At 43.6% G+C, this 27,191-nt stretch overlaps 1 protein-coding gene across 8 annotated transcripts in view; it reads left to right on the top strand.

Moving 5' to 3' along the window:
• Positions 1 to 27,191, top strand: part of GRIP1 (glutamate receptor interacting protein 1) — a 632,136-nt gene that overhangs the window by 585,613 nt on the left and 19,332 nt on the right. For all 8 annotated transcript variants that reach the window (XM_058557692.1, XM_058557694.1, XM_058557689.1 and 5 more), the window contains 5 exons: positions 7,212 to 7,356; positions 9,613 to 9,752; positions 9,906 to 10,100; positions 23,089 to 23,245; positions 24,333 to 24,444. In XM_058557692.1, coding sequence (XP_058413675.1) covers positions 7,212 to 7,356; positions 9,613 to 9,752; positions 9,906 to 10,100; positions 23,089 to 23,245; positions 24,333 to 24,444 — 749 coding nt within the window. The remainder of the gene's footprint in view (positions 1 to 7,211; positions 7,357 to 9,612; positions 9,753 to 9,905; positions 10,101 to 23,088; positions 23,246 to 24,332; positions 24,445 to 27,191) is intronic.

Here is a 27,191-nt window from a genome sequence, read left to right on the forward strand (position 1 = left end):
GAGCCAGGAAGGTACACTGGAGCCAGATCGTTATGGTCCTGCTAAACCATGTTAGGAAATTTGAACTTTGCCCGAGAACCAATGGGGAGCCATTAAAAGACTTAGAGTGAGGCCGCAGTATTGGGTCAGTGACCACTGGTCATTATTGTTTACTGAAGTATTGAATGAGGTGGTCAAGAGAGTCTGAATCTACTCCCTTTCTAGCCCAGGCTGGAGGAGGCAGTAGAATGACATGACCCACAACACTAGACTGGCTTCACAGCTGACAGGCTGGGCAACTTGGGAAATTAACTTCTCTGAGCATCAGTTTCCTTGTCTCTAAGTGTCCGTTAATGCCTACTTCACAGGGCTGTTTTAAGGATCAAGAGAGGTAATATACTTAAGCACTCAGCAATCATGTGTGACACCTAGTAAGGCCCAATAAATGCTAACTATCAACAGCCATTATTAGGATTTTTTAAAATTAATTTTAGCTTTATTTTACGGTGGCCAAATGTTTTGGAACACTTGGGATTGTCGGATTCCCTCTTCTGTTCGGTGACTGCTCTGTCTTCAGGAACTTTTGCGTTAGTCATCGTTCGTAACCACAGAACATAAATCTAGACGAGCCAGATGGTTCTCACCTGGGTCCAAGGCTCCAAGACAAGGCTGTTACCCAATCCCCAGGCCCCCAAAGATGCAAATAACCCTCTTGAAATAAAACCTATTGTTTTGCCTTGATTGCCTGTAGATCCGATGTAAATGAAGAGGGGAGAGTTTGGAGGTCTGAGAAGGAGCCTGAAGCAAAACAGTAGAGCATTTGGGGGGAGCTGTGGGAAGAAATAGATGGAGGCTTCCAAATCTGTCCCAAATCATTTCCAGGGGTCTGCTTTGTATTACTGCCTTTGCACCAATCAAATATCCAGCTGCTAATGATTTCTCTCTTGATTTAGAGCAGCTCACTTCTAATACATAGCATGTTTTTAGAGGCCATAAATTCAGCATTTTACCTTCATGGGCTCTTTTCTGCGTAGAACATTTCCAGACTGCAACTTGTTCCACCCGAAGCAAATTAATTTTACACATTTCCACATGGAGTCTTATGCAAATATAGCCTTAGTACCAGTTAAACCTAGCCTTCAAAGATGTGGACTTTCATATTTCTTTTTCAGCTCATCAGTGTTAAGCCAGCTAAGTAATCTGCAGCTGGTTCTTTCTCCTCAACTAGATTGAAGTAGCAGAGATGCCTCATCACCAGCAACCAAGAATGATCCTGGCTGTGCTAGGAGCAGTGGCAGGGCTTGTTTTGGCAAGAGGCTGGCTGCAGGAAGAACCTATAATAGATTGACAAAACAAAAAGTACTCTTCTCTTTTTTCATGCTTGATCTCTCAAACCCAAGTCAGCATCAGAATCGCCCAGAGTGCTTATAAAACACAGATGACTAGGCCCCTCCCCCCGAGTCTCTGATTCCTACAGGTCTGGGCGGGAGCTGAGAATTTGTATTTCTTACGAGTTCTCAGATGATGTAAAGTTACTGGCCCCAGGACCACACTTGGAGAAGCACTGTCACAAGGCAAGCTGACTTGGAGACTTATAAATGATCCCTTACCTAAAGAAATTCAAATTCTGCTCTTAAACACTCAACAACTCCTTGGAACATGGTTTTGATGTGGCGAAGTAAGATGACCACACAAAAGTAAAGAAGCCATAGGGAGTGTTGTTCTAAATGGTTTATTTTCTCAGGCCTGTCCAACTCCGAGAAGTGTAGCTGCAGTCTGAAATAGATCCTGTCTCTTTTAGTTGAAGTGAACTTTGATTGACCTGTGCATTTATGCATTCCAAAGGCTCTCTCCCCAATCCAAGCCTCCTATTTGGCCGTAGAAGCAGCTGCCATTATGGATTCAAGCCAGATAGTGTTCATTTTGTTAAACAAGCAGCACTCGAGAAGCCCGAAAATAACATTGCAGATAAGTAATGCTGCAATTTGGCATCTGTTCCGTGGTCCCATTAATTTCCTTAACTAGAACCGAGCAGAACAAACAAGTAGGCTGGCCCCCTTTCATGTCTTTCACTAATAGTTGTAAACCTTCTGTTGTGATATAAAAGCTGCTTATAATATCATTAACATCTGTGTAGGCTCACTTTGGAACTTACTGGTGATCCTGCGTTTTTCCTTCTCAGAAAGTTTCTGTTCTGGTTAGATAGTCCAGTTGCTCCTTTCTAAGCTGGAGCCGCCTCAAGGAGAGAGTGGCTTGGAGCGCTTCCACCTCCAAAACGGTCTGAGCATAAATGGCAGTTATCACCCTCCCCCTGAGCTGCGGGCCTTACAGCTGCCAGTTGGGCGAAAGCCCGAGAAGGCAGACGGAATTGGAAATGCAGCCTGAAGCCACGCAAATGCTCTTGGAACCGTAGCGGGAGGAAACTCTAGTTCTGCTGGTTCCCAAGGTGGCAGCCCAGGTCTCATTCTCACACTTTGGATGAGCCAGTTTGGGTCTGCATCATCTTGAAGAAGGAAGCTAGACCTTGGAGTAGCAGGGAGGGTGACACACAAGCTTTCTTAGAAACCTCTTGCCGTGGAACCAGCAATGCGCAAGCTCTCTTAGAAACCTCTCCCCTCGGAGCCAGTGACTCACAAGTTCTCTTAGAGACCTCTCCCCTCGGAACCAATGGCCGCATGCCGACATCCATTCATCCTTTTGCTGGTTTGTTCAGGCATTGGCTGAAGTCTCCTTGGGGCCAGAGATAGTTCTAGGCCTTGGAGTTAAGAAGATAAAAATCTTTTGTTTTCAAGGTGTTCCTATCTAATGGAGGAGACAGAGAATGAATTAAAACATAGAGTGAAAAGTATATGCTAGAACATGCATTATAGATGGGGGCAAAAAATTGGTTCTCGGGGAGCAAAGAATCTTAGGTGTTACATTACAATGGTGTGTGGCCCTCCAAAGCCCAACGCTGCCCGGCTGAATCATATTCCTTCTTATTTAATTTCTTTTGTAAGGGAGAATTTAAATTTAATTTAATTTTTCTCCTTGGCGGGGAAGGGGGGCAAGAATTAAAATAAGAAGTTGAGGGGCTACCTGGTGGCATAGTGGTTAAGTTCGCACACTCCACCTCGGTGGCCTGGGGTTAGCAGGTTCGGATCCTGGGTGCGGACCTACACACCACTTATCAAGCCATGCTGTAGCAGCATCCCATATAAAGTAGAGGAAGATAGGCATGGATATTAGCCCAGGGCCAATCTTCCTCAGCACAAAGAGGAGGATTGGCAACAGATGTTAGGTCAGGGCTAATCTTCCTCACAAAAAAAAAAGAAGAAGTTGAGAAACACTAGAAGAATACACAGGAGCTACAGGGTCTCTTAGGAAAGGCCTCCGGTCCCAGCTAAGGAGCCCATCATGAAGGCTTCCTGAAACACAAGGCATCTGAGCTAGTTTTAAAGTAAGAGTAGAAGCTCTCCAGGGGAAGAAGATGTTTGTGCACAGGGAGTACAAGGTTAAAGAGGTTAGAAAAGTGCTTTTGTTTGTTTCTTTGTTTGGGAGGAAGATCAGCCCTGAGCTAACATCCATGCCAATCCTCCTCTTTTTGCTGAGGAAGACTGGCCCTGAGCTCACATCCATGCCCATCTTCCTCTACTTTATATGGGATGCCGCCTCAGCATGGCCTGACAAGCGGTGCATCGGTGCGCGCCTGGGATCCGAACCTGGGCCGCCAGCAGCGGAGCGCGCACACTTAACCGCTACGCCACGGGGCCGGCCCCTAGAAAAGTGCTTTTGAAGGAACTGCAGGCGGTTCAGTGAGGAGAGAAGTTAGGAGATTGGGCTGGGATGGGAAAGGATGGTGTGAGCCCTGGAGACGCGGAGGCTGCAGCTCAGCTCCTGCACACAGGCTGATCTTGTTCTCCAGGAATCGGGGAACCAATGAGAAGCTTCAAGTAGGAGAGTAACGTATTCAGATTTATGCTTTAGAAATACCCTGGGAAAAAAGAGAAGGAATCATATGTTGGCAGCCCTGTGAAAACAGATGTGGGGCAGAGGGGCAAAAGCTGGACTCCACGCAGGAACACAATTTGGGAAGAAACGTTGCTATGAAAAACTGGGCAGAGCCTCTGCTGGGGCAAGTGGCAGTGGGATGCTCCGGGAAGCTTGCCGGGTGGGCAGATGGGCCATAAGGGTCTGGATGAGACAGTGTGCGGGCAGCCACCACCACCACCATCTATGAAAGTAAGGAAGCCAGACGGATTAAATATCTGTTTACTCGAGGCATCCACATCGGGTTTTCTAAGGAAATTAATATCTTTTTCTTTTAAAAAATTTTATTATGAAAATTTCAAATATATTTAAAAAATAGAGAAAAATGGTGTGATGAACCATCATATATCACCTAGCATCAACAATTATTAACTTATGACGGATCTTGCTTCCTCTATATTCCCCCCTAATTTCCCCACCCTACCCACACACTGAATTCTTTTGAAGAAATTCCAGACATTGTATCATTCCATCTTGTAAATATTATTAGTGTATCCCTAAACAATACTCTCTTAAAAGAATTCTAAATATAGAATATAACTATAAATATAACTAAATATCATCACATTTAAAATGAGCAATAATTCTTAATATCATCAAATATTCACTCAATGTTCCTATTTCCATGATTTTCGTATACACGTATAGATAAATAGATAGATGATACATAGATAGGTAGATAGATAGATAGATAGATAGATAGATAGATAGATAGATAGATAGATAATTTAAAAACAGTTGGTTTGAATTAGGATTCAGAAAGATCTACTCATCGCTTTTGGTTGTAATGTCACTTAAATCTCCCTTTTATGGCTTTTATTTCTGACAATTTGTTGAAGAAATAAGAAATCAGCTTCTAGTTCTGTCACAAGAATGTCACAACATCAGTTCTTCCTGCTTCCATCCCAATGTGGTCACAGGAACATGTCCTTCTTCGTTAAGATGCCACCATCTTCTTAATTTGCATCTCCATCACTATTGTCCCCACATAAGGTGGCCTTTAACTGACTGTCCTAAACCCATTTACTCCATCTCTGGTGTTATTTTGTCATCTCTATGATACAAGGTACAGAATTGTCCAAAAATAACACAGGGCACTCACTCTGGGTTGCCTGAAGAATGAGCTAACTAGAACCAGGTTCTTCCCCTTCTCCCAGTGAGTAGGACTGCACTCACACTCAGCTTCCCATGGACCAGTGGTTGTTTTCATCAGGATTAAAGTCCCCAACCATAACTTCCCACAGGTTCCTGGGTCCCAGGTGCTGGGCAGCTGTCATTTCCTACAACTCCCATAAAGAGCTGATGCCAAATCCAGAATGCTTGGTGCCCATTGACAAGGTTGCAGTCATGCTTGCCCTAGGGTAGAGCAATAAAGGGTCAGGGTCTCTCCACTGGCATACACACCCACACTGAATGGCCAGCAGAGTGCCCAGTGGTAACTAAAATTTAACTGTGCCAGGGTTTACTAACCAAATGACTCACCTCTACCTTAACCCAGAATATAGTTGGTGGCACAGGCTGCAAAGTACATGTAATATACCCAATAATACCCTATTCATTTATGTCAAAGCCAGTTCTGAAGGTTGATGATATACCATAGTATAGAAAAATTTAGACTTTTGACCTCTGCCTCCATTTTTTTGAGTACCCTGTGCTTCCTGGCGCTTCTCTCAACAGTATCTTAGCAGACCATCACCAGCCTATTGGCCACAATTTAAGTAGAAACCTGGAAGAAGTTTATGAATCATCAAACAGAGCTAATGAAGGCTTGATGTGGAGCTGCCAATATAAATTTGTCTAGTATTTTATATTAGATTTTAGATTAGATATGTGTACTCTAAGATGTTGATTTAAACATGGCAGTGTGTGGTAGATGGTCTTTAATTCTCTAAGTATGGAGCATATTAGGAGTAGAGCATTGAGGAAGTGGAGGTGACGGGTACCTTCCAGATTTCCCAATCTATGGCCGGAAGTAAAGTAAGTGCAAGCAGGAGAGGACCCGTCAATTCCTACGTTACTCTATAGACCTTTATTTTATATTCATTGTAATTCTTCACTGCACACACAGATAATTGAATTGTTAATTCAAGCTTTTCTTTTCCTCCTTATTTTAGGGTTTCATATCATAAATAAACAGCAGCTCATTGCAGAATTGTGACTATATTAATGCCTCGCTATGATACAGCCTGACTGTAAAGCTATTTTGTTAAAGTAGCTACTGGACCATTTCATTGTATCTTTAGGTACAGAAACGAAACAGCTCCTTAACCACTCACAGCTCCCGAGCCCAGGGGATAAAACAAGAAATGCTCAAAAGCTTTAAGCATGTCATAAGTGAATAAAACTCCTTGATTTCTGCGACTTCATATTTGCAACCTTGACAGAGTCAAAACGCCCAACCATATTGAAGGTGTCCCATGACATCTTTCAGGCCAATGCTTTGGGCGGACCACATTTACAAGTGTTTTCCTTCGTACTAATGTTAAATAGGGAAAATTAGTTCATGACAGTGTGGCAGCCTGGCATGTGCTACTTTCTAAAACGTAGTGTGGCTCTTGATCTCAAGAGCAGAGGAGAGAGAATCACTCAAACCTCTGCTTTCACATCCATGAATTTGTCAATAGGATTCATGTTTTAAGACACAATCAGTGGAATGATATGTAGGAGATTCTAGATTTCCAAGCCAATCTCTCTAAGCCCCCACTTAACCATTTACATGTTAACATTTGCTCCAACCCTGAGTAAAATCAACTTTTTTATATTGAAACTTAGCTTGCTTGTAAAGCCTGAAAATAAGAGTTATGTGGCCCGACCTCTTTGTCACTGCACAACTCTGTCCTCCCACATTGCCTCCTCAGCCATGTTTTCATTCCACAGGTATTTATGGCACACTTACCAAATGCTGGGCTTGTGCGAGGCCTGGACGCAGTCTAGAGGGGCTGCAGGGCCAACTGGGTGGATCGCTCACAGGGTTAAAACAAGTCACTAGGCGGTGGACCGCTCCCCTGATGCTGATGACTACATCCCTGTATTAGATTGTAATATCTCTCTAAGGAAACGCTACTTCTAAAAATAATTATTTTCTGACACAAAATGCTTTGATGATGATGTTTTGAATTTTTTCCCTTACGCGTGAATATATGTGTCTTATTACTGTGCTTTTTCCGAAGAAATCAATTATGACTCCTTGGCATTTATTGCAGATGAGCAAGAAAGTTCCGGAGCAATTATTTACACCGTGGAGCTTAAGCGCTATGGGGGGCCCCTTGGCATCACAATTTCAGGAACTGAAGAGCCGTTTGATCCTATAATCATTTCCAGCCTCACGAAAGGGGGATTAGCTGAAAGGTAAATTTGAAGGAACTGGTACAATTACCTGTGTCCAAGATGAGTTTCCTTCCTCACAGCCACATGAAAACATGCTCCCCTCTCCTGCTTGGTTATCTGTTGACTTTTTCAAGTCTGCATGAAGGATTGATTTTAGAGCTTGAGAACTCGCAGGCAGAGCTCCGGCTCGACTTTGAGGGGCATCTTATGGGCGGTGAAAGGTGTCATAGGTTTAGCGTTGATGTTAGTCTCCAGAAATGTATAAACTGACCACAATCGACTGGAGGTAGATTTATATTGTGTCCATTTTGAGGAGGAGACTAAAGTTCAGGGAGGTTAAAAGGCTTGTCGAATTCAATTCAGCAAATATTTACTGAGCCTCTATTACCTGACAGGTTCTGGGTTTAGCAGCTGTGTTTCCAAGAGAGGATGACACAGACTTTGTCTTCAAAGATTTCAGGAAACAAAGTGTAGGGATCCATCTTAATAATGTCTTGTAACTTGGGATGCCCATTTGTTCCTTTGGCAGTGATGCACACACACTCCTCCTCCCCCTCTAAACTGTGTTTCTTTCTGAGACGTGTTGTGGGGCTTATTCCAAACCCCATAACCAGATCTTTCCTCCAGTAACCTAGCTCAAGAATGCGCACCCGTCATTCACGCTGACACTTGAAGGCAATGATTTGCAAAATAGAGACGTAGCATTGCAGGATTTGGGGGCCGCAAGGTACCTTAGAAATCAGCTCACCTAGCATCTTCATCTGTCAGGTGAGGGCACTGAGGCAGCTCAAAAAGGGTTACCCTGTTGGAATTTCATGTTCTGATATTAACAGAGACACCTATGATCCGCTATCCTTCAGGCGTCCTCCTGTCCTGGGTTTCTCTATTAGAGAGACAGTCCTAGTTATCTCTGTTAGGGAGACAACAAGAAAAGATTAATATTGATCTGGTTCAGCAGCTACGGGTCACAGGTTCTCTGGCTTACAACATAGATCGTTCATAAACTGGAGATTCTTTATGAAAGAATGAAGTGATTTTTCTTTTTTTCAGGGAAAAAAATTCCGCGAGAGGAGAGGCACTGGTGGGCTGTTAAGCAGCCCCTCATGACCTGTGTGACCCAGTGTCACCCTGTTGCCCCGGTGGCTGCTGCCAGCACAGCTGCCCGTTGCCCCAGAAGCAAGCTGCAGTCAGAGCCCTCAGTCACAGCAGCCCTGTGAGTTGGGCTAATTCGTTCACTCTCTGTATTTAAAGTGAGCCAGTGCAACAGAGAGCTGGCACGCGGGATTCCTACTCTACAGCCTTCAATTGGGTGGAGAGAGACCACTCCTGAGCTTAACTGTTAGGAATCTACTCCTTCCCCACCCAGGGTTCCAGACAAAGATAGAGAAAGATATCTAATTCTGATAATTCCTCAGAATTAGAAATTCCAGTCTGCTCATTCAGGATTGGGTGAGGATAGGAAGAGAAGGGGAAAGGCCAAAGGTTTGTTAATTTATTGATCAATAAATTAATTGTCTTTTTCCACATTTCAAGCAGCATGCTAGGCTCTTCACATATGTGTTCCTATTCAATCCTGAGGCTTCCCTGTGGGATGAGTATCCCGTTGTAGTGGTGAGGAGACTGCACCCAGAGAGGTTAAGATAAGGTGCGCAGGTCACACAGCGGGTAGGTGGCAGAGGTCGATTCGCACGTAGCAGTAACTGATTCCTGAAGTCAGCCTTTTTCAATCCTTGGAATCACCAGCAGGGGGCCCTGCCACACCGGGTTCTGGTGTCTGTCCCCGTCCCTCTGAGCCTCACTTCCCGGGAGCTGGGGTAATGATTATGTTCAACATTTTCAATCTGTAGAAAGAAGGAATGCTCCACGCTAAGCATTGCTACATTTATTGTCCAACATTGTTCATTTCCTTGGTTTTTTTTTTAATTGTGGTAAAATTGGTATATAACATTGTATAAGTTTCAGGTGTACAACATTATAATTCGATCCTCGGGATTTTTGAGAGTTACCAAATGACTCAGCTTTCTTGGAATTGAAAAAGCACACAAGTCCGTTTTAAATACTAATTAAAACAATTTTTCTAATTTTATTTGGAACTAAAAAGTAATTCACAACAGATGCAATTATCTGGTAACATTGCCCGGGAGAAAGCTAGAACTGGCTTCTAGAGACCCTTGCCAAGTCTTTATTATTCTGAACACATAAAGGATGTCAGGGACTTTATATTCAGTAGCATGCAGGGACTGTTTCTACCATTCCCATTACCGTTTGGTGTTTCAGAACTGGCGCGATCCACATAGGAGACCGAATCCTAGCCATCAACAGCAGCAGCTTGAAAGGGAAGCCTCTGAGTGAAGCCATCCATTTGTTACAGATGGCAGGAGAGACTGTCACCTTGAAAATTAAGAAACAGACAGATGGTGAGTGGGTCAAGAGCCACAATTAAGCGTTTCCAGTGCATTTCTTTTCCTATGTGTGTATTTCTAGGGAAATGGCTCTCCAGCCAGCGAGTGTTTGAATATCTTTTTATTTATACTTGCTCTCATCCTTAAACTCCTTTCCTGTCTTTAAAGCTCAGTCAGCATCAAGTCCCAAGAAATTCCCCATTCCCAGCCACCTGAGTGACCTGGGAGATGTGGAAGAGGACCCCTCCCCAGCACAGAAGCCAGGCACGCTCAGCGATGTGTACTCCTCCGCTGTGCCCAGTGTGGACAGTGCTGTGGACTCATGGGATGGCTCTGGAATCGATGCCAGCTATGGGAATCAAGGTATGTCCCAGCCTTGGGGAACAGAGGACTTGTTATTGTTGAAGTCTGTATTTCTGAAAGATCCACCCTCTGCACCATGAAAAGAATATCTTTCTTTATTTCACTTGTGTCTGTGTCAGTGCAACCACATTGAAAATGGTGGACTTGCGTTTCTTCCTCCTTAATGCTGATAAGTCATGAACATTTATCAAACAGTAGCAGGCGCCGGTTAGGTCTACTCATGTCCAAGTGTTCAATCCAGAGCTTGGGTTCATAGGTTAATCTGAGGCAAACCATGCAATAAAATGGTTCACTGAAGACAGGCCCCATTATCTTACTTTTTTAGCAAGCTTTGCACGGGGATGGATTGGGGAGTGCTGGGGGTGTGCATAAGAGATTAGCCAGTGACTTGTGACCCCATTTGTTCCTGCCTCCTACTGACTTTTAATAGAAACTTGTACAGGTTTCCCTGAATACTCACTATTAGCGAGTTGTAATCACAATATACGTATAGGAGATTGTTCTTCACACACATCTACTTCATGTGAAGAAGAGTAACCTACGTTAAAAGTTCAATCTCACTAACAGAACAGAAACCACAAAAAGTGTTAGACTGAATACAGAGTATAAACTAAAAGCTTCTTTTAAAAATGTTTCCTTCCCAATGATACATAGCATCAAAAGAGAAGTCTGTCAAAAATTCTTTGTATTTCTCCTTATCTGAGCCTTACCTTCTCTCTAATGCCTTGTATAAATTCCAACCTTCGAATCCCTCTTCTGCTCTGGATTTAAGTCAGTCAGAGAATAAAATACATAAATGAACAATTTGGAGAACATGTTTTGGTGGAAGTCGCTTCGTAACTCAGTTAACTACTTTTTAGGAGAGTCTCTGTCCAGTCTGCTCTCTTCCTGGTTGTCCTAGTGTCTTCTCTCAGCTTTTGCCTTCGTCTGTGTCCCTCTCTGTGAAATCCCATGAAGGGCGGAGAAAAATGAAAAGAAATGATATTTCAAGGTTGGCAAGTTGTTAAAGATGATATTGGAGTTTGGTAGAGAAAATATTTTAACCCAAAATAGTATTGGGACTTTTACTTATCTGACAATTAATTTTTCCAAGTCATAATACCTTGCGACAAGTTAGCTGTGCCACCAAATAACAGATAATCTCATTTCCTGAGAGTTGACGGGCCACCAGAGGACACTCTGGATAAAAGGCAGAAGTTAAATTCTATCAGAGTAGACTCTGAGGTTCATTTATTAATGTGCCTGTTGGTTTATTGTTTATTAATGTGGAGACTTTCTTTATACAGCTTTTTGTGAAGATGCCATTGATTTTAATGAATTCTGCCCCGTAAGGTGATGTGTAAGAACTTAGCTACTCTGTCCCTTTACACCATAGGATCAGGACCATGATTGGCATACTAAATATAGGGTCTTTCCCTCACTAGTGAAAAATGAAGAACCATTTATTATTTGTGAAGCATTTTGAAAATTTGAAATCTTAGGGAATAGTAGTCATCATAATACTAAATTTATAAATTAGAAATCTCCGTGAGGCTGAAGAGAGATGAGATAAGTAGAGAAAATGGCAATCAGGACAGAATTGAGGTCCTCCAAAGTGAAGAAGAACCAGTAGCAGTACCTTGTAAATGTAAAACGCTTGAGAGTTTTCACAGCACTTTCACATAGCTGATCTCAAGTGATTAGAGAATCATCTCAGTGAATGGGGAAGTGGAAAGGCCTGTTGCTCCCAGGATCTCGGTGTTAGGAGAGGATTTAGCAGTCAGCTCATCTGACGTCCAGTTACAGGCTGCTCCCTCACTGCTGAGACAGCTCTCCCGTCTCCACCTCCGCAGCTCTGACAGCTCCAGAGTTCTCACCCGTGCTGAGCTGGAATCTGTCTGCCTGCAGCTTCTGCCTGTTAGTCCTCGTTACCCTCAAGGTCATTCCGAACTAGACTAATGCCTCTTCCTTCTGACAGCCCTTCAGATGCTCAAAGACGCTATCATGTCTCTTGTGAGCCTTTTCTTCTCTAAACAAAATAGCCCCGGTCCTTTAACTGTTCCTCCCATAACTTAACGTTTGAGTATCTGTATCATCCCGGGGCCTCTCTTCTGAATGTGTTCAAGTGTAACTCTATAGTTATCAAAGTGTAGCACTCAGAAAGGAAAGTCATTCAACAGTCTGACAGCCCAGAGCGACTCAAGCCTGTTTCCTTCATCAGTGAAGGTCATAGAACCTGTCAGTGCAGCCTACTTCGACATAAGAATGCTGGTGGTCACATCCTATCTGTCCCTCATTTTGAGCTTATTGTTTACCAAGATCCGAAGTCTGGGGTTTTTGCCTTTACTTGTGATATTTGGTTACACCAGATCTCCAGATTGTGCTTGTGAAGTTGACTTCTTAAAAGCAAGACATGGAACCATGCTTTTTTTCCCTAGTAAATATCACGTTGTGAGATGTAGGTGATCTCTCCATCTTGTCCCTCCAGCCTCTCAGCAGACTCTCTACCGTATCCCGGGAAGACTGGTACATTCTCACGGTGCCTCTGAGTCTGCAGGAGCTGTCCCATTCCCAGTGGGCTGTTGTACTTCCATGATGCACGTCTTCTTTCTTGGGCCAGGAATCAATGTCTCTGCAGCCATAGTCCTTATTGCTCTGCTTCTGCTCCAAATGTCATTCATTCAACAAATATGTAGTGGCTGGCACAATATAAGACCAGCATACAATGCATATACAATGATGACCAAAGAGCTGTGGTTCCTGTTCTCATGGAGGAAGTTACTCAGCTGAAGGGCCAGACAGTTAACAAGTGCCAGCAGCGTGAAGTATGACTTAGTTAAGGAAAAAGGAAAAAGGATGGAGTAGTCAAAGCTGGTGGAGAAAGAAGGAATGTGTTTAAAGAAGTCTCACAATGAGTTGTGTAGCTCTAGGATGCAGACTTTTCTCTGGTCTGCCTCTGGGTCAGCTTCCTCCAGTCCCCCCTCACTGGACCCTGATATTCAGGCCCTTCTGCAGTGTCCACATCTTATGCTTTGGACACTTTGTGTCTTATTCATTCTTCCTTCTAACTCGGAGAAAACCCTATGATTTCTTTCCTTGGATTTGGCAAAGGTCAATCAATACAAGAGGAGAGTGACAAATTGGTGAGACCTGGACTCTGTCATTCTCATGGACAGTGTAGCTCTTTTGGTGTCTGTAATTCTTGACTCTCAACTCAGTAGCTATGTTTCTGTCTTATCCTATCATAATCTTTAGATATTTCTTTTTTTTCCAGCTTTATTGAGGTATAATGGAGAAATAAAATTGTATATATTTAAAGTATACAATGTGATGATTCAATATACATATATATTGTGAAATGATTACCACCATCAAGTTGATTAACACATCCATCACCTCACATAGTTACCATTTTTTGTGTGTGTGGTGAGAATGCTTAAGATCTAACTTCTAAGCAAGTTTCAAGTAAACAATATAGTATTATTAACTATAATCACCATGCTGTACATTAGATCCCCAGAACTTATTCATCTTATAAATGGAAGTTTGTACCCTTAGACCCACATCTCCCCATTTCTCCCCACTCCCCAGCCCTTGGTAACTACATTCTACTCTCTGTTTCTGTAAGTTTGACGTTTTCTTTTTCAGGTTCCATATATAAGTGAGCTCATACAGTATTTATCTTTCTCTCTCTGGCTTATTTCAGTTAGCATAATGTCCTCCAGGTTTAGCCATGTTGTTGCAAATGGCAGGATTTTCTTCTTTTTTTATGACTGAATAATTTTCCATTATATATATACAGTCATGCACCACATAATAACGTTTCCGTAAACAATGGATCACATATACAATGGTGGTCCCATAAGATTAATATCATATAGCCTAGGTGTATAGTAGGCTATACCATCTAGGTTTGTGTAAGTACACTCTGTGATGTTTGCACAACAACGAAATCGCCTAATGACGAATTTCTAAGAACATATCCCCATCGTTAAGTGATCCATGACTATATGCCACATTTCTTTATCCATTCATCCATCAGTGGACACTTAGGTTGTTTCCATATCTTGACTATTGTGAATAATGCTCCAATGAGACAGGAGTAAAGACATCCTTCGAGATACTAATTTTATTTCCTTTGGGTATATACCTTGAAGTGGGATTGCTGGATCCTTTTTGAGGTCATTTTGATCATTTGTATTCTTTCAGAAAAAAAAAATCCATTTCATCTAGGTTTTCAAATGTATTTGCATACAATTAAATAATCTCATTTGATTCTTATTTATTTATTGTTTTCCCCCAAAGCCCCAGTAGACAGTTGCATGTCATAGTTGCACAGCCTTCTAGTTGCTGTATGTGGGACACAGCCTCAGCATGGCCAGAGAAGCGGTGTGTTGGTGCGCGCCTGGGATCCGAACCCGGGCCGCCAGCAGCGGAGTGTGCACACTTAACTGCTAAGCCACGGGGCTCGCCCTCATTTGATTCTTTATATTTTCTTAGTTTCTATAATTATATCCCCAAGGTTGTTTCGTATCTGGTGTATTTGTGTTTTTATTCTTTTTTCCCATAATTATATTGGTAACGGTTTATTTTTATTTAGGATTTTTTCCCAAAGAACTGACTCTTGCATTTATATATTAGTTCCACTCTGGTTGTCTAAAATAAACTTTTGCTTTTGATTAACTTTTTTCTGTTCTACTCAGACTTTGTTCTGTTTATGACTTGAACTGGATGCATAATTCATTTATTTCCATGCTTTGTTGTAGTTTTCGTAAAGATAAGGATGACTGATAAGCGACACCAACGTGTACAGTCGGAGTCCCACTTTCCTGTAATATAGTTAGGGAACACGACATAGTACCTACAGAGAGTAGCACAGAGCAGGAGGCTCAGCAGCATTCTCCCCATTGGGGGGCTTTTATTTTTCTCTTCCATTTCTTTTCTGATCTCTACAAGCTCATGTTTCATATCCTTCTGTCGTCGTGCCGTGCCCAAATTTCCTTGAGCTCTTGTATCTCTGCTTTGACCTCTTGTTTTATAGAGATGATGGTTTCAGTGTGTGTTTTTAAATTTTTGTGATGATATATTTGGTCATAGTTATCATTCACTGCATGGCAGCCTTTTACTCATAAGTATCCTTCTTCTGCTATTGCTCTATTTTTCTGTTTCTTTTCTTTTTTTATTTGATATTAACTTGGTATACATCTTATGCTGGTTCCTTTTAAATTATTGCTCATCTTTGAATGAGATGACTTCTTCCTGAATTGGAGTTTGCAAGAGGTCTGAGACAGAAGAGCCCAAGCTGTGTTCCAGGCCAGCAAAACTTGCCCCCAGTTCACAGTACCTATGATGAGTTTATTCTTTCTCAGCCAGCAGACATTAACAACAGCTGGCTGCCAACTAAGCAGAATTCCTCTTTGCTGGCCTGCCTCACTGAGGATTGCTTCCTGTGGTCTGTGGCCCATCTGTAGTTGTTTTCTTTCAGTCCAGCTCCCTGGCTTTACCCTGGTGCCAAACCAGGTCCAGGGCACTTCCTGCCCCCAGACTATGCAATCCATTCCAGTGTTCCAAACAACACATTGATGTTCTGCCTCTTGCCACAGCCTCTGCTTTGGAGGACTGGGCCCTCTCCAAAATCTCTGGCCATAGGTGTCTCCTCTTGGCTTCTTACTGCCACTCTCCCACCTCCCATTTGACTGGAATTTGATAACTTTCCTTTTTTTTTTTTTTTTTATAATTTTTATTTATTTATTTTTTTCCCCCAAAGCCCCAGTAGATAGTTGTATGTCATAGCTACACATCCTTCTAGTTGCTGTATGCAGGATGCAGCCTCAGCATGGCCGGAGAAGCGGTGCGTCGGTGCACGCCCGGGATCCGAACCCGGGCCACCAGCAGCAGAGCATGCGCACTTAACCGCTAAGCCACAGGGCCGGCCCTGATAACTTTCCTTATGTATTATGGTTTGAGATTCTAGTTTTGCTGAAGATGAAGTTTACATTCTGTTATTTGTATCCCTTTTTGTTTTGAGGTGATTTCTAGAGAAGGTAGAACTATCTTTGCTCTGCCATTTTGAAACCACAGTCTCATCTAAACACTTTGACTATTTCTTGGCAAGAACAATTACAAACAGTTACATAAATGTATAATTTGATTTTCTCATTCCTAACAAAATTGGGTCTTTAGGAAACAAATTTGGCAGGAAATTATCTGGCTTTCTTTCCTATGCTAAAATTGGCTTCCAAAAATGAAAGTATTAGCGGGAGCTACAGTCCCAAAATTGTAGAGTTAAAGATTGAATTCCAAAACTATTCTCTGATTTCAAATTTTATGAATATGAACCGACATTGTTTAGTTCACTTTTCTAAATTAACACTGTGTGAAGTAAGAGCTACAAATGGAAGATATTAACCTGCACAATATTGTGGTACTGAAAACCAAAAAGTATAATATCGGAGTGTCAGAATTTTACAAATATTGGAGGTGCAGTTATGCTAAAAATAAGCATCATTATACCAAAATTCCATCCACTTTCAGAAGTACCTACATTTGTGAAGACCTATTTTCCATTACGCAAATGAATAAAACTAAACATTACTCTTGGTGAAAGGAATCCAGACTAAATTTTATAGCTTATATTAGTCTGCTTGGGCTGCTAAAACAAAACACCACAGACAGGGTGGCTTAAAGAACAGGAATTCATTTTCTCACTGTTCAGGAGGCTGGAAGTCCGAGATGAAGGTGTTGGCAGGTTTGGTTTCTCCTGAGGCCTCTGTCCTTGGTTTGCAGACGGCCGTCTTCTCTGTGTCCTCAGAGGGTCTTTCCTCTGTGTGCGCACATCCCTGGTGTCTCTTGTGTGTATCCAAATTTCCTCTTCTTGTGAGAACACCAATCAGATTGGACTATGGCCCCACCCTTATGACCTCATTTAACCTTAATTACTTCTTTAAAGGTCCTATCTCCAAATACAGTCACACTAGGGGTTAGGGCATCAACATGTGAATTTTGGGGGGACACAATTTAGTCCATAAGATACCTAACATTATGATACAAAATGTAAGACTGGATATTGAAACCTACATGGAAAGAGGGAAGGAAAGAAGGAAGGAAGGAAAGGAGGGAAGGAAGGGAGAGAAGGAAGAAAGGAAGAGAGGGAAGGAGGGAAGAAGGAAGGAAGGAAAGAAGGGAGGAAAGAAGGAAGGAAAGAAGGGAGGGAGGAAAAAAGAAAGAGAGAAAGGTTTCCAGCTCTAAATAAAAAGAGTAATTACTTAACAAATACATTTTTTAAAACTACTATCTCTCAATATATTTCTTTTATCAATTTTGAATTTAGAATCTTGTTTCCAGTCTCATACCTGTATTTCATTTCATGTGCTTATATCATCATTTGGTAAAAACAAAGTCTATATTCCTGGCAGTTGATCTTTCTTACCCCTGGGCTGCCTTATTTATTCCATTCCTTCTATGGCTCTTAGGTTTGGCTCCTGGTGTGAAGGAATATTCCTCAGGGCCTGTTAACTTCTTCTCAACTATGGCAACCAGCTTGCCTCCACCTGAACCTGATTTCCCTGAGTTTGTCCCAGGTTAAATCATGCCATCATGATCCACCTGCATCAGCTGGGCGTTGAATTCACCTACATATAAAAGAAAATCCAAATGACAGTGTTTACACAAGACAGAGGTTCCTTTCTCCCGCTGTAGTGAAGAGCCTGCAGGAGGCAGGGAGCCCCGGCTGTCATCTTCCTACTTCCTACCAGTTTCACATCTCCGTGTCTCTTCGTCGCCACTGCCTCTGTATAAACCTTCCTCAGGCCTGAAATATTTACTTCCTCACTCCTCCACGTACCTATCAGCCATCTTGAGAAAACTAAATCTAACCTTCACTCCCTGTAAGAAGAGCTCTCTTGACGGTTCTCTGTTGTTCTAGGATAAGGTCAAAGGTCCTTAGTTCACAACACAGAGTTCTCTGGAACCCAGTCCCCAGCTGCCGTATCAGTCTCATCTCCTGACCCTCCTTGTAGCACCTTTTTCTCCACACGTCCTGCCTTCTCGCTGTTCTCTAAGCAAACCTCAATAGCACTAGGTCTTTGATAAATTAACCCGCCCCTTCCTTATCAGTTCTAAATCAGTTGAGAAAGAGAAATTGCAGTCAGCTATTGATTAAAATATCAACTTTTTTGTTCTTTTTTTTTTTTTTTCCTAGAAAACCTGGATTGGACGTAGAGCCCAAATCCAGATTGTTATTTCCCTACCCCCAACCCAAGTCTAGATGTTGGGACTTAAATGAGGGAAGGTCAGATCTACAAAGCAAACAGTAACACAGCATGTCAGCTGAACAGAACTGAAGGCCCTAATATTACAGTGTCTCAAATCACAAAGAAGTAGGTGTTCGGAGCTGGTATGAAACGCCACAGTGTCGTCAGGGACCCGTGCTCTTAAATATTTGCTCTCTGTTGTGCTTAGCACTTGGCTTCCATCCTTAGGTTTACCACATAGTACAAGACAGTTACTGGGGCTCCAGCTATTTCATCTATCTTCCAGCAGGAAAGAGGGTTGTAAGGAGTCTTCCCAGAAGTTCCATTTACATAGCGTTGGTTAGAACTTTTTACATAGCTAACACTTAACTTCAAGAAAGGCTAGGAAATATAGTCTTAGCCTGAGCAATAATATGCGTACCCCCTAAAGTGGCATTCCTGTACCGAGGATGAATAGAAGAATGGATGTTTTGATAGGCCACAGTCAGCTAACTGCACAGTCTTGGCCTCCCTGCCCTCCTTGAGTTCAGAGAGCCCCAAGAGTGGGACCCAGGTGTGCCTACCTCACAGTGCAGCAGCAGTGGGAGAGAGTGCATCCAGAGAAAGCCAAGAAGGGGCTCACTGTACATGCCCAGTGTTCTTTTCCAAATGTCGACAATTAGGTAAGTCACTGTTCCTCTGAAGGGGAGGAAGACTGTCCTCCACCCACTCTGGGTCCTTTCTGGCTGGGCTACAGATGAAGTTGACATGAGACCAAATAGCAGGAGAAAAATCAAACAGAGCTTTATAACATGTATACATGGGAGAGACCCACTGTGTAACTGATTATCTTGACAAATGGTGGAGGTTTTCACCTTAAATAGCATATTCAGGTAGACGAAGGAGGATGTTGGGGGTGGGGGAGTGAGCTATGGGAGATGACCAGAAAGCACAGTAAACAAGAGTAAGGTTAATATGCAGATCTAAGTCTTCGCCTTGCCTTCCACACTGATAAGAGTTTCTAGAGATAAGGTCAGCCCCGCTTCTTCCTGGTCAGAGAGGGAGATACCTTTACAAAAGGAGATTTCCCTTATAAATGTAAGTGTCTCTTACAAAGGATAACTTCTACTTTTACTTGGAATGGGCTTAGCAAGGACCCTCCCAGTCTATCCATACCCAGAGTTAAATTCTTTTAGGCAGTTAGTGGGTGGAGGGGTGGGCGGGGAGGTCGAAGTTTCTTTCAGAGGAAACAATCAAGGTAAAGAGACGTATTTTGAGGTGGCCAATTCTGATCACCCACACCTCCTCTGGGAGGAATACGGACAAGTGTAAGAGGGAGCAGAATATTCCTGGAATGCTGCTCCCTCCTTGGGAGCGAAGCTGAAACCCGCTCATGGAACGTGAGGACAGGGAGCGGGGTTCCCATGACTGCCCGTGCCCCAGCTCTCCTGCTAGGCCTACACTCTTACCCAATCCTACTAGCAAATGCCAGCCTACCCTCTGGCTCCAGCTTACAGGTCACCTTTCCTTTGGGCCCTTTCATGACCCGCATTCCGACCCCAAACAGGCCTCTGTTCTTCCATGTCAGTGTGTTCAGACTAGAGGACAACACTGCTCACACGCTGTCAGAACCCTCTCTCTCTGTGCCTGTTTCTCCTGCTCTCTCTTCTCTACACACACTAAACTGCGGTTTCTGAGGACAGGAACCTGGTTTAATCTCTGCGTTCAGCTCCTCCTGTGGTCCCTGACACTTGGGAGGCGCTCGAATGCTTCCTAGATTAGTCGTGCCGAGGCTGTCCTGCTTTCCTCCTCCCCCTGTGGTATCGTAAGGCGACTGAGACCGTGAGAAGTTGAGTGCCTGGCAAATAATACAAGTAATGGACGTCTGTGTTCATTAAAACGTCGTCGTGTTCTAGGCGCTTTCGTAAGCAGTTGTGAGTACTGTTCTCCTCAATTCTCGTACCAGCCTGGTGGGCGCATCGTTAGCCCTAGTTTGCACTGAGTTGAGTTGGCGCAGGCCGCAGAGCGGGCAGCTGGCAACGCGGGGTTTGAACTCACTTCAGTCCCTGGGCCAGCCTGGCGTGGGCCGGATCCGGGTCTTCTGAGTCTGTGCCTAACCCCAAGATACTTGAATTTGATCTGCCTTACACGCCTCCTCTGTTGTAACGCAAGAGTCGTCTTATTCAGACGAGGCATCCTTGGTGTCGGTAGACGTGCCTTTCACGGCGGCGTTTTCCTACTAATGACGCTGCACTTCTGCTCCAGCCGGTCCTTACACCCTTGCCCGGGTCACCAAGAACTACTCACAAACGACAGGTGGGAGGAGAATCCGAGTGTCATCTGCCCGGTCTAAAACATATTGGAATTTCCCCAGGGAACTGAACGGCCATACCCATTAATGCTCATCAGAAAAGGACCCTCCCCCACCGGAGGTTTGGCTCCCAAACCCTTTAGCGTTTGGCTCTTCGCAAGTGTAAAGCCAGTTAAGGGATGTGAGGAGCAGGCTTCTCTAACTCTTCTTATATCACAAAAAGTTGGACTTCCCATATTTGGGGGCTGGTCGGTTTGGTTTGGAAGGAGAAAGTGGGCAGCTTGTCAGCGGGGCAAGGAGAAATGCAGTTACCCGACTCTCCCCTCAAAGGGGGACTCCTGTCGTCCCTTCATTCTACAGTTTTGACGGAAAACTGCACATTCATCACACAAGACTTCTTCCCCAACGGCTGGCCGCACTTCTGCAGTTATCCAAGAGAGAGAATGTGATACTGCGCTGTAAATATTTCCTCCGAGCCGAGGACTCCTAGTCCTTGCTCTCCTGAAACGGAGGGTCCACCGAGGATTCCCCTCATGCCCCTGTGGGCCTTCCCCTGCGTTCCTGAGATCACATCCTTTGATCAGAGCGTTATCCCTTGGACATCCTGCTTTCTCTGGGCTCTGCCTGGTAGTGAGGGTGGCCTCATAGGATCTAACACGTGGAGGGAAAGTGAATAAGGACCAAGCAGGGCCACAGCGACAGTCATCTTACCTCATCCAGTCGTTTCATTCTATGTGAAAATGGGGGCCCAGGCCTGTTTTCTGTATTAAGTGTTTTTAAACAGTAAGAAATACATATTATATTGCAACCCAGTACACACATGTAAACACACACACGTGCGCAACGGCTCACAACCTGAAGTGGTGGAGGAAGCCGCGTGTGGTGGTTACAGCACAAGCTGTCGAGTCAGGCCTGCCAACGAGCCCCTGCCCTCCCATCTGAACCCCTGAAAAGAATGTTGAAAAACTGCATACCCCATCACACGTCTAAAGTTGTCATCTAAATGTTTTTCTCCCCAAATTTAAATATTTGCAAAGACTATAATTTCCAGTTTATTGTAAATATGCTCTCAATATATTTTTGTCAAAATATGGAGCCAGAGGTTTAGCTCAAATGCGTGGAAAATGTCCTTGATATAACCTAATTGCCAAAGCCATTCCTCACTGTCTCACCCACGAGCTCGTCAGACTGAACCCCCTGTCAGAAAGGAAGTCAGTCTCCATTGTAATTCACACTGACATACAGCGGCCCTCCCCACCCTGACAACCACCCCACTTCTGATTCCGGTTCTGAGATGGATGCCGGAGGGGAAAGCCTTGCTGCAGGTCTGCGCCTGTTTGAAATACAGCACAGCTCCCGAGAGGCCTCCCCTTAGGAGCGAGGCTCTCCCGAATTGTCCCTTGATTTGGTGCCTGGGAGTTTTTATATCCCAGGGCCACAATCCTTCAAAGGTTTGAGACGGATGAGAAGTGTGTCTTTCATTTCTGTAATTGGCAGGAAGATAGTTGTGGAAGGGGAGTGAGAAGGGAGAACTGGCAGATCTCAGACCCCTGGTACGTCGATTCGGGCAAGATGAGCGTATGGAACTTGAGGATCTGAAAGCTGATTCTCCTAAAATTATGACTGGACCCCCCAGGAAAGTTTGCAGATACCCCTAGGTACTTGAACCACTGTTCTAAGCCTTTCGTATCCTCACCTGTAAAATGCAAATAATAATAGTGCCTACCTGCAAAGACACTTGTGGAGAATAAATAAGGCGATGCAAATAAAGCGCTTAATGAAGTTCTGGGTGCACACTAAGTACCCGCTACGTGTTCGCTATTGTTATTGCTGTTGCTGTTGTTATTGGACCCGTCTGCTTGCTAACAGTGTCATTTCCCCCTGGGTTAAGTAATCTTCAGGCCCATCCCTAAGGTTTGTGGGCCCCATCCAAGCTCCATCCACATCGCTGCAGCCAGCTGCCGCTTGACCACTCCTTGGCCCAGGAACCCCTGTCTGGTGGGAAAATTCACTCTCAGGAGGACCGACTTGAGTAGGAAGCCCTCACATGCCCTGGAGGTGGACACAGGGCTGTCTGGGCAGGAGATTTAGGGTTTTGACTTTCTGGAACTTGCTCTAGAAGGGGTTGGACACAGGTCTGGTGGGCACATCCCCCCAGCCCAGCAGATTTCTTGCCCAGATGGAGGAGGCAGGAGCCGTATAAAGCACAGGCCCAGCGCAGTGGCCCTGCAGCTCGGGTCTGAAGGTCTCACCTCAGGGAAGTTAGAATCAACTGGGATGATATCTGTGAATGTGTTTTGCATGTAAGACTTAAGTATTATCTTGATGGCCTTTATGATCCCAAATTCGGTTAAAGTCAGCCGCCTTGAACAAACTAACAGAAACCGCAGAAAAAGACAAGTTCCTAAACAGACCTCTCTTGAGGTGTTCTTGGAAACAGGCTATAACGCCGTGCTTTCTGTTTCAGGCACTGGCTTCCAGGCCTCAGGTTACAACTTCAACACCTACGACTGGAGGAGTTCCAAGCAGAGAGGCAGCTTGTCCCCGGTCGCGAAGCCGCGGAGCCAGACTTACCCAGATGTGGGGCTGAGCAGCGAAGACTGGGACCCGTCCACGGTCAGCGGGTAAGGCTTCCCTCAACTGGGGCCCCATCCCAACTGCTCCGTGGACACTGGGGCCAGACCTGAACTTCCCTCTGACCCTACATATTGCTGCCACTGGCGTCCTGAGGCTGGGTGTTGGTCCTTGCTGGCCCCGTGGCAGGACTCTAAGGTTGTGCCTGCCCAGTGGGAGCAGCACTGCCACACAGCAGGGCGGGCGCTAAGTTTCCCCAGTGAAAACAACAGCGGCGCATGGGAAAATCTGCTGCTATAAACTGTGTCTGCACCCTGACTAGTTCTCTCTCCTTTCATTTAAAGGTAGTTTCTCATTAACTTACATTTTAAAAGATACATCTAGGGTCTCATATTTTTATTTTATTTTATTTTATTTTTGGTGAGGAAGATTAGCTCTGAGCTAACACCTGTTGCTAATCCTCTTCTTTTTGCTGAGGAAGATTGGCCCTGGGCTAACATCCGTGCCCATCTTCCTCTACTTTATGTGTGAGATTCTGCCACAGCATGGCTTGATGAGCAGTGTGTAGGTCCGTGCCTGAGATCTGAACCCCTGAACCCTGGGCCACCGCCAAAACAGAGCGCACCAACCCAACCACTATGCCACTGGGCCAGCCTAGGGTCATGTATTTTTAACTAAAAGATGTATTTTAGCATTTTCTTTCTTAGCAAAATTATTAAAGACATTCATAAAAAGCGATAGCACTTAATTGATCTATACTGATGTGTATAGTAAGTGGGGAAAACACATTTTTCTCTCTTAGACAAAACTTTGATTTCTCTTTCCCTGTAGATAGAGTAGCTGAAAAATGTCCCCACCCGGCACCATGTTGACGCAGCTCCTTGCGCAGTAGCCATGAGTACCTGAAATTCAGTTAGTAAGACCACAGTCCTTCCTTTCACTCTTGGAGACACTACGTTTCCTAAAGCCTCCTTACGTTGGAGCTGGCCCTACTTGGAGGGCACAGGTGGAAGAAAGCCAGATCCGCAAAGAATCTCCATTCTTTGTGTGAGATGAAGGAGAGAGATTCTGGATACAGGAAAAGAAAACAATTGTGTGTGGCAAGTTCTTAACCCAGACTGTGCTTTCTGACACCAGTTTCACAGGGGCTCCGGACAGCACCGAGGCCGAGCAAGAGGAGAACTTCTGGTCGCAAGCTCTGGAGGACTTAGAGACCTGTGGGCAGTCAGGAATTCTGAGAGAACTCGAGGTAGCCCCTCCTGCTACTGACTTTTGTTGTTTCTACATTCATTTCTTTTGGTCCCTTTGAGTTTGCATTTATCACAGCAGTTCATTTAAAGGCTTTACCCCCTTTCCACAGGAGAAAGCTGACAGGCGTGTGTCTTTGAGAAAGATGAGTCTCTTGGTAGCTACCCTTTCTGTTTATATTTTTGCTTGTGGAGCTGCCTCCCTGCCCCCTTGCCTTCGGACAGCAGTTTGAGTTTATACAATGCAGCTGGAAATATTTCTGTCCCCATCTCCCCCCACCCCGAGCTTACTGACTTGTGGCTTCTGCCATTGCTCCCTGCTAACCCTGATTGTACCTGTTTGCCACCAAATTGCTAAGGAGCCAGCTGAGTCTCCAGCAGTGGCGCATCTCATTCTCTTAGTTGCTTTAGAAAGGTTTCTTTGGCATGTTTTCATTTGTACCTGGTTTAGAAATTAATTTGATCGTGACGAGGAACATAAGAGGAAATCTTATTTCATTCTGTTTTGCCCTTCAAGTAGATGGCAATGCATGCAGCTGGTGAAAAAGGCCAGCCTGTGTGAGAAGCAGCTGAAACATTACACAGTACTTTGCTGTTAATTGCAAATCCTGATGCCAGATTAACTTAGTGTGAATTCAAGGAGGGCAGTAGCTGAACTCCTAGTGAGTTCTTTCATCAAAGCCGTGAATTTGCTGATGGTATTCACTCTTTGGTCTGGGAAGTCCTGGACTGTTTCCTTTTATGTTCTTTTAAATTTTCTGAGCTGTAAAAAATAAAGTGGCCAAAGTCTCATTTTTATGTTGATGTCATATGAGGTCCCCAGATCACCATAAGGAATGTGAATGACATAACTGAGTGAAACTTGCAATTCTAAAATGAACACTCATCTTTATATTATTTTGCTTCTCGATTGCATGTGTGAGTATTTTATGTGATTCTAATGTCTGTGAATCTGCAAAGAGAATTATAAAGGAAAATATTAGTTTGAATTTCTAAACATCATAGTATGACCTGGCATGTATTTCAGCTTCAGAGCACGGTTAAAGGACCTGGAGATGGATAAGCCTATACGACTTAAGTAAATTAAGATTTAGCAACTGATTCCTTTTTATGCAACGTTCAAAAAGAGTAGAATACTTAAGTATCAGCTGGGTTATTTAAACTTTTACCACTTCCTGTATGTAGAATGATCAGCAAAAGGGGCCCGGAATGAGTCATGAGCTCAGTTCACAATTCTTGAACATGCTCCTGCTTTTGAAAGCGTGTGTTGGCTCATAAGCTTCTTCCATTTGCGTTTTGATACTTCTCTTTTGAAGAAGCAGCTGTTCTCCTAATAGCTTCTTTTACGTTAGGTAAAATGAAGATGATATAAAAAGGTTGTGTTTTCACCCAGAAATTGGGTTATCTAAAGAAAACAACATCCACCGGCATAGACGTTATGTCGCAACAGCCTATAAATTTTCTCCAACACAGCTTCAGGCAGGTGTGGCCTTGAAATTATGACTCCAGAAAGGAAATGGGTTGAATTTATAAGCCAAAGAGAAATTAAAGTCCTCAACTAGGAAGAATGATGGGCTAATCCATTCATTAGAGTGTTGTTTACACTTTTATCCCAAAGAATATTCATTTATTAGTTTAAACGAACTCTGATCCCTTGCAAATGCTATGGTGCAAGAAATATTATTGGAGCTAAGTTGCTGCCTATGAAATTTACATCCAGTATTAAAGGTTAAAGCGTACTGTAGCTGTAATAAATGGAGAAGATTAGCTAAGATGAAAATGATTACAATTGAAATGAAAATGAAAATTATACTAATCATTTTCCCCATTGCTAGCAATAATTTAGGTTCAACTTCAGCACTGAAAAATGTATAGTTTTTGGGCTGGTCTGGTGGCATCGTGGTTAAGTTCAGTGCTCTCCACTTCGGCAGCCTAGGTTTGCGGGTTCAGATCCCAGGCATGGACCTACACCACTAATCAAGCCATGCTGTGGTGGTGACCCAAATATAAAACAGAGGAAGGGGGCCAGCCTGGTGGCACAAGCGGTTAAGTGCGCGTGCTCCGCTGCAGTGGCCCAGGGTTCACCAGTTCGGACCCCGGGTGCTCACCGACACACCACTTGTCAAGCCATGCTGTGGTGGCGTCCCATATAAAGTGGAGGAAGATGGGCATGGATGTTAGCTCAGGGCCAGTCTTCCTCAGCAAAAAAAGAGGAGGATTGGCAGATGTTAGCTCAGGGCCGATCTTCCTCACAAAAAATAAAAAAATAAAAAATAAATAAAATAAAATAGAGGAAGATTGGCACAGACGTTAGGTCAGGACCAGTCTTCCTCACCAAAAAAAAAAAAAAAAGTATAGTTTTTAACAAAAAAGAAAAATTCGAAGTAAGACTTGGGACCAGTTACTTAATCTCTTTTATCAGATATTTGTTCTTCCATAAAATACGGAGATTATAATGACTAGTGGTTATGTGGCACTTAATGCAGAACATGGCACTTAACCAATGTTCAATAGAAATTATTATTTTTGCCATTTTTTTGATTAATGAGCACTGCTTTAACTATTTTTGTTTAATATAATATAGGAAGACAGTTTAACTAAATGTCAGATAGAGAAACTCTTGAACATACCCCTTCTAAGTTGTGTGTATATCAGGTATCTCACTGATAATTTTGAAAAAGAAAACTGTAACTGTAAATTATGAATTGTGCCAAGTGAAAACAGGCAATACATACTCTTGAGGTGAAAA

Source organism: Diceros bicornis, chromosome 17 (assembly GCF_020826845.1).
Source record: "Diceros bicornis minor isolate mBicDic1 chromosome 17, mDicBic1.mat.cur, whole genome shotgun sequence".
Classification (NCBI taxonomy): Eukaryota; Metazoa; Chordata; class Mammalia; order Perissodactyla; family Rhinocerotidae; genus Diceros; species Diceros bicornis.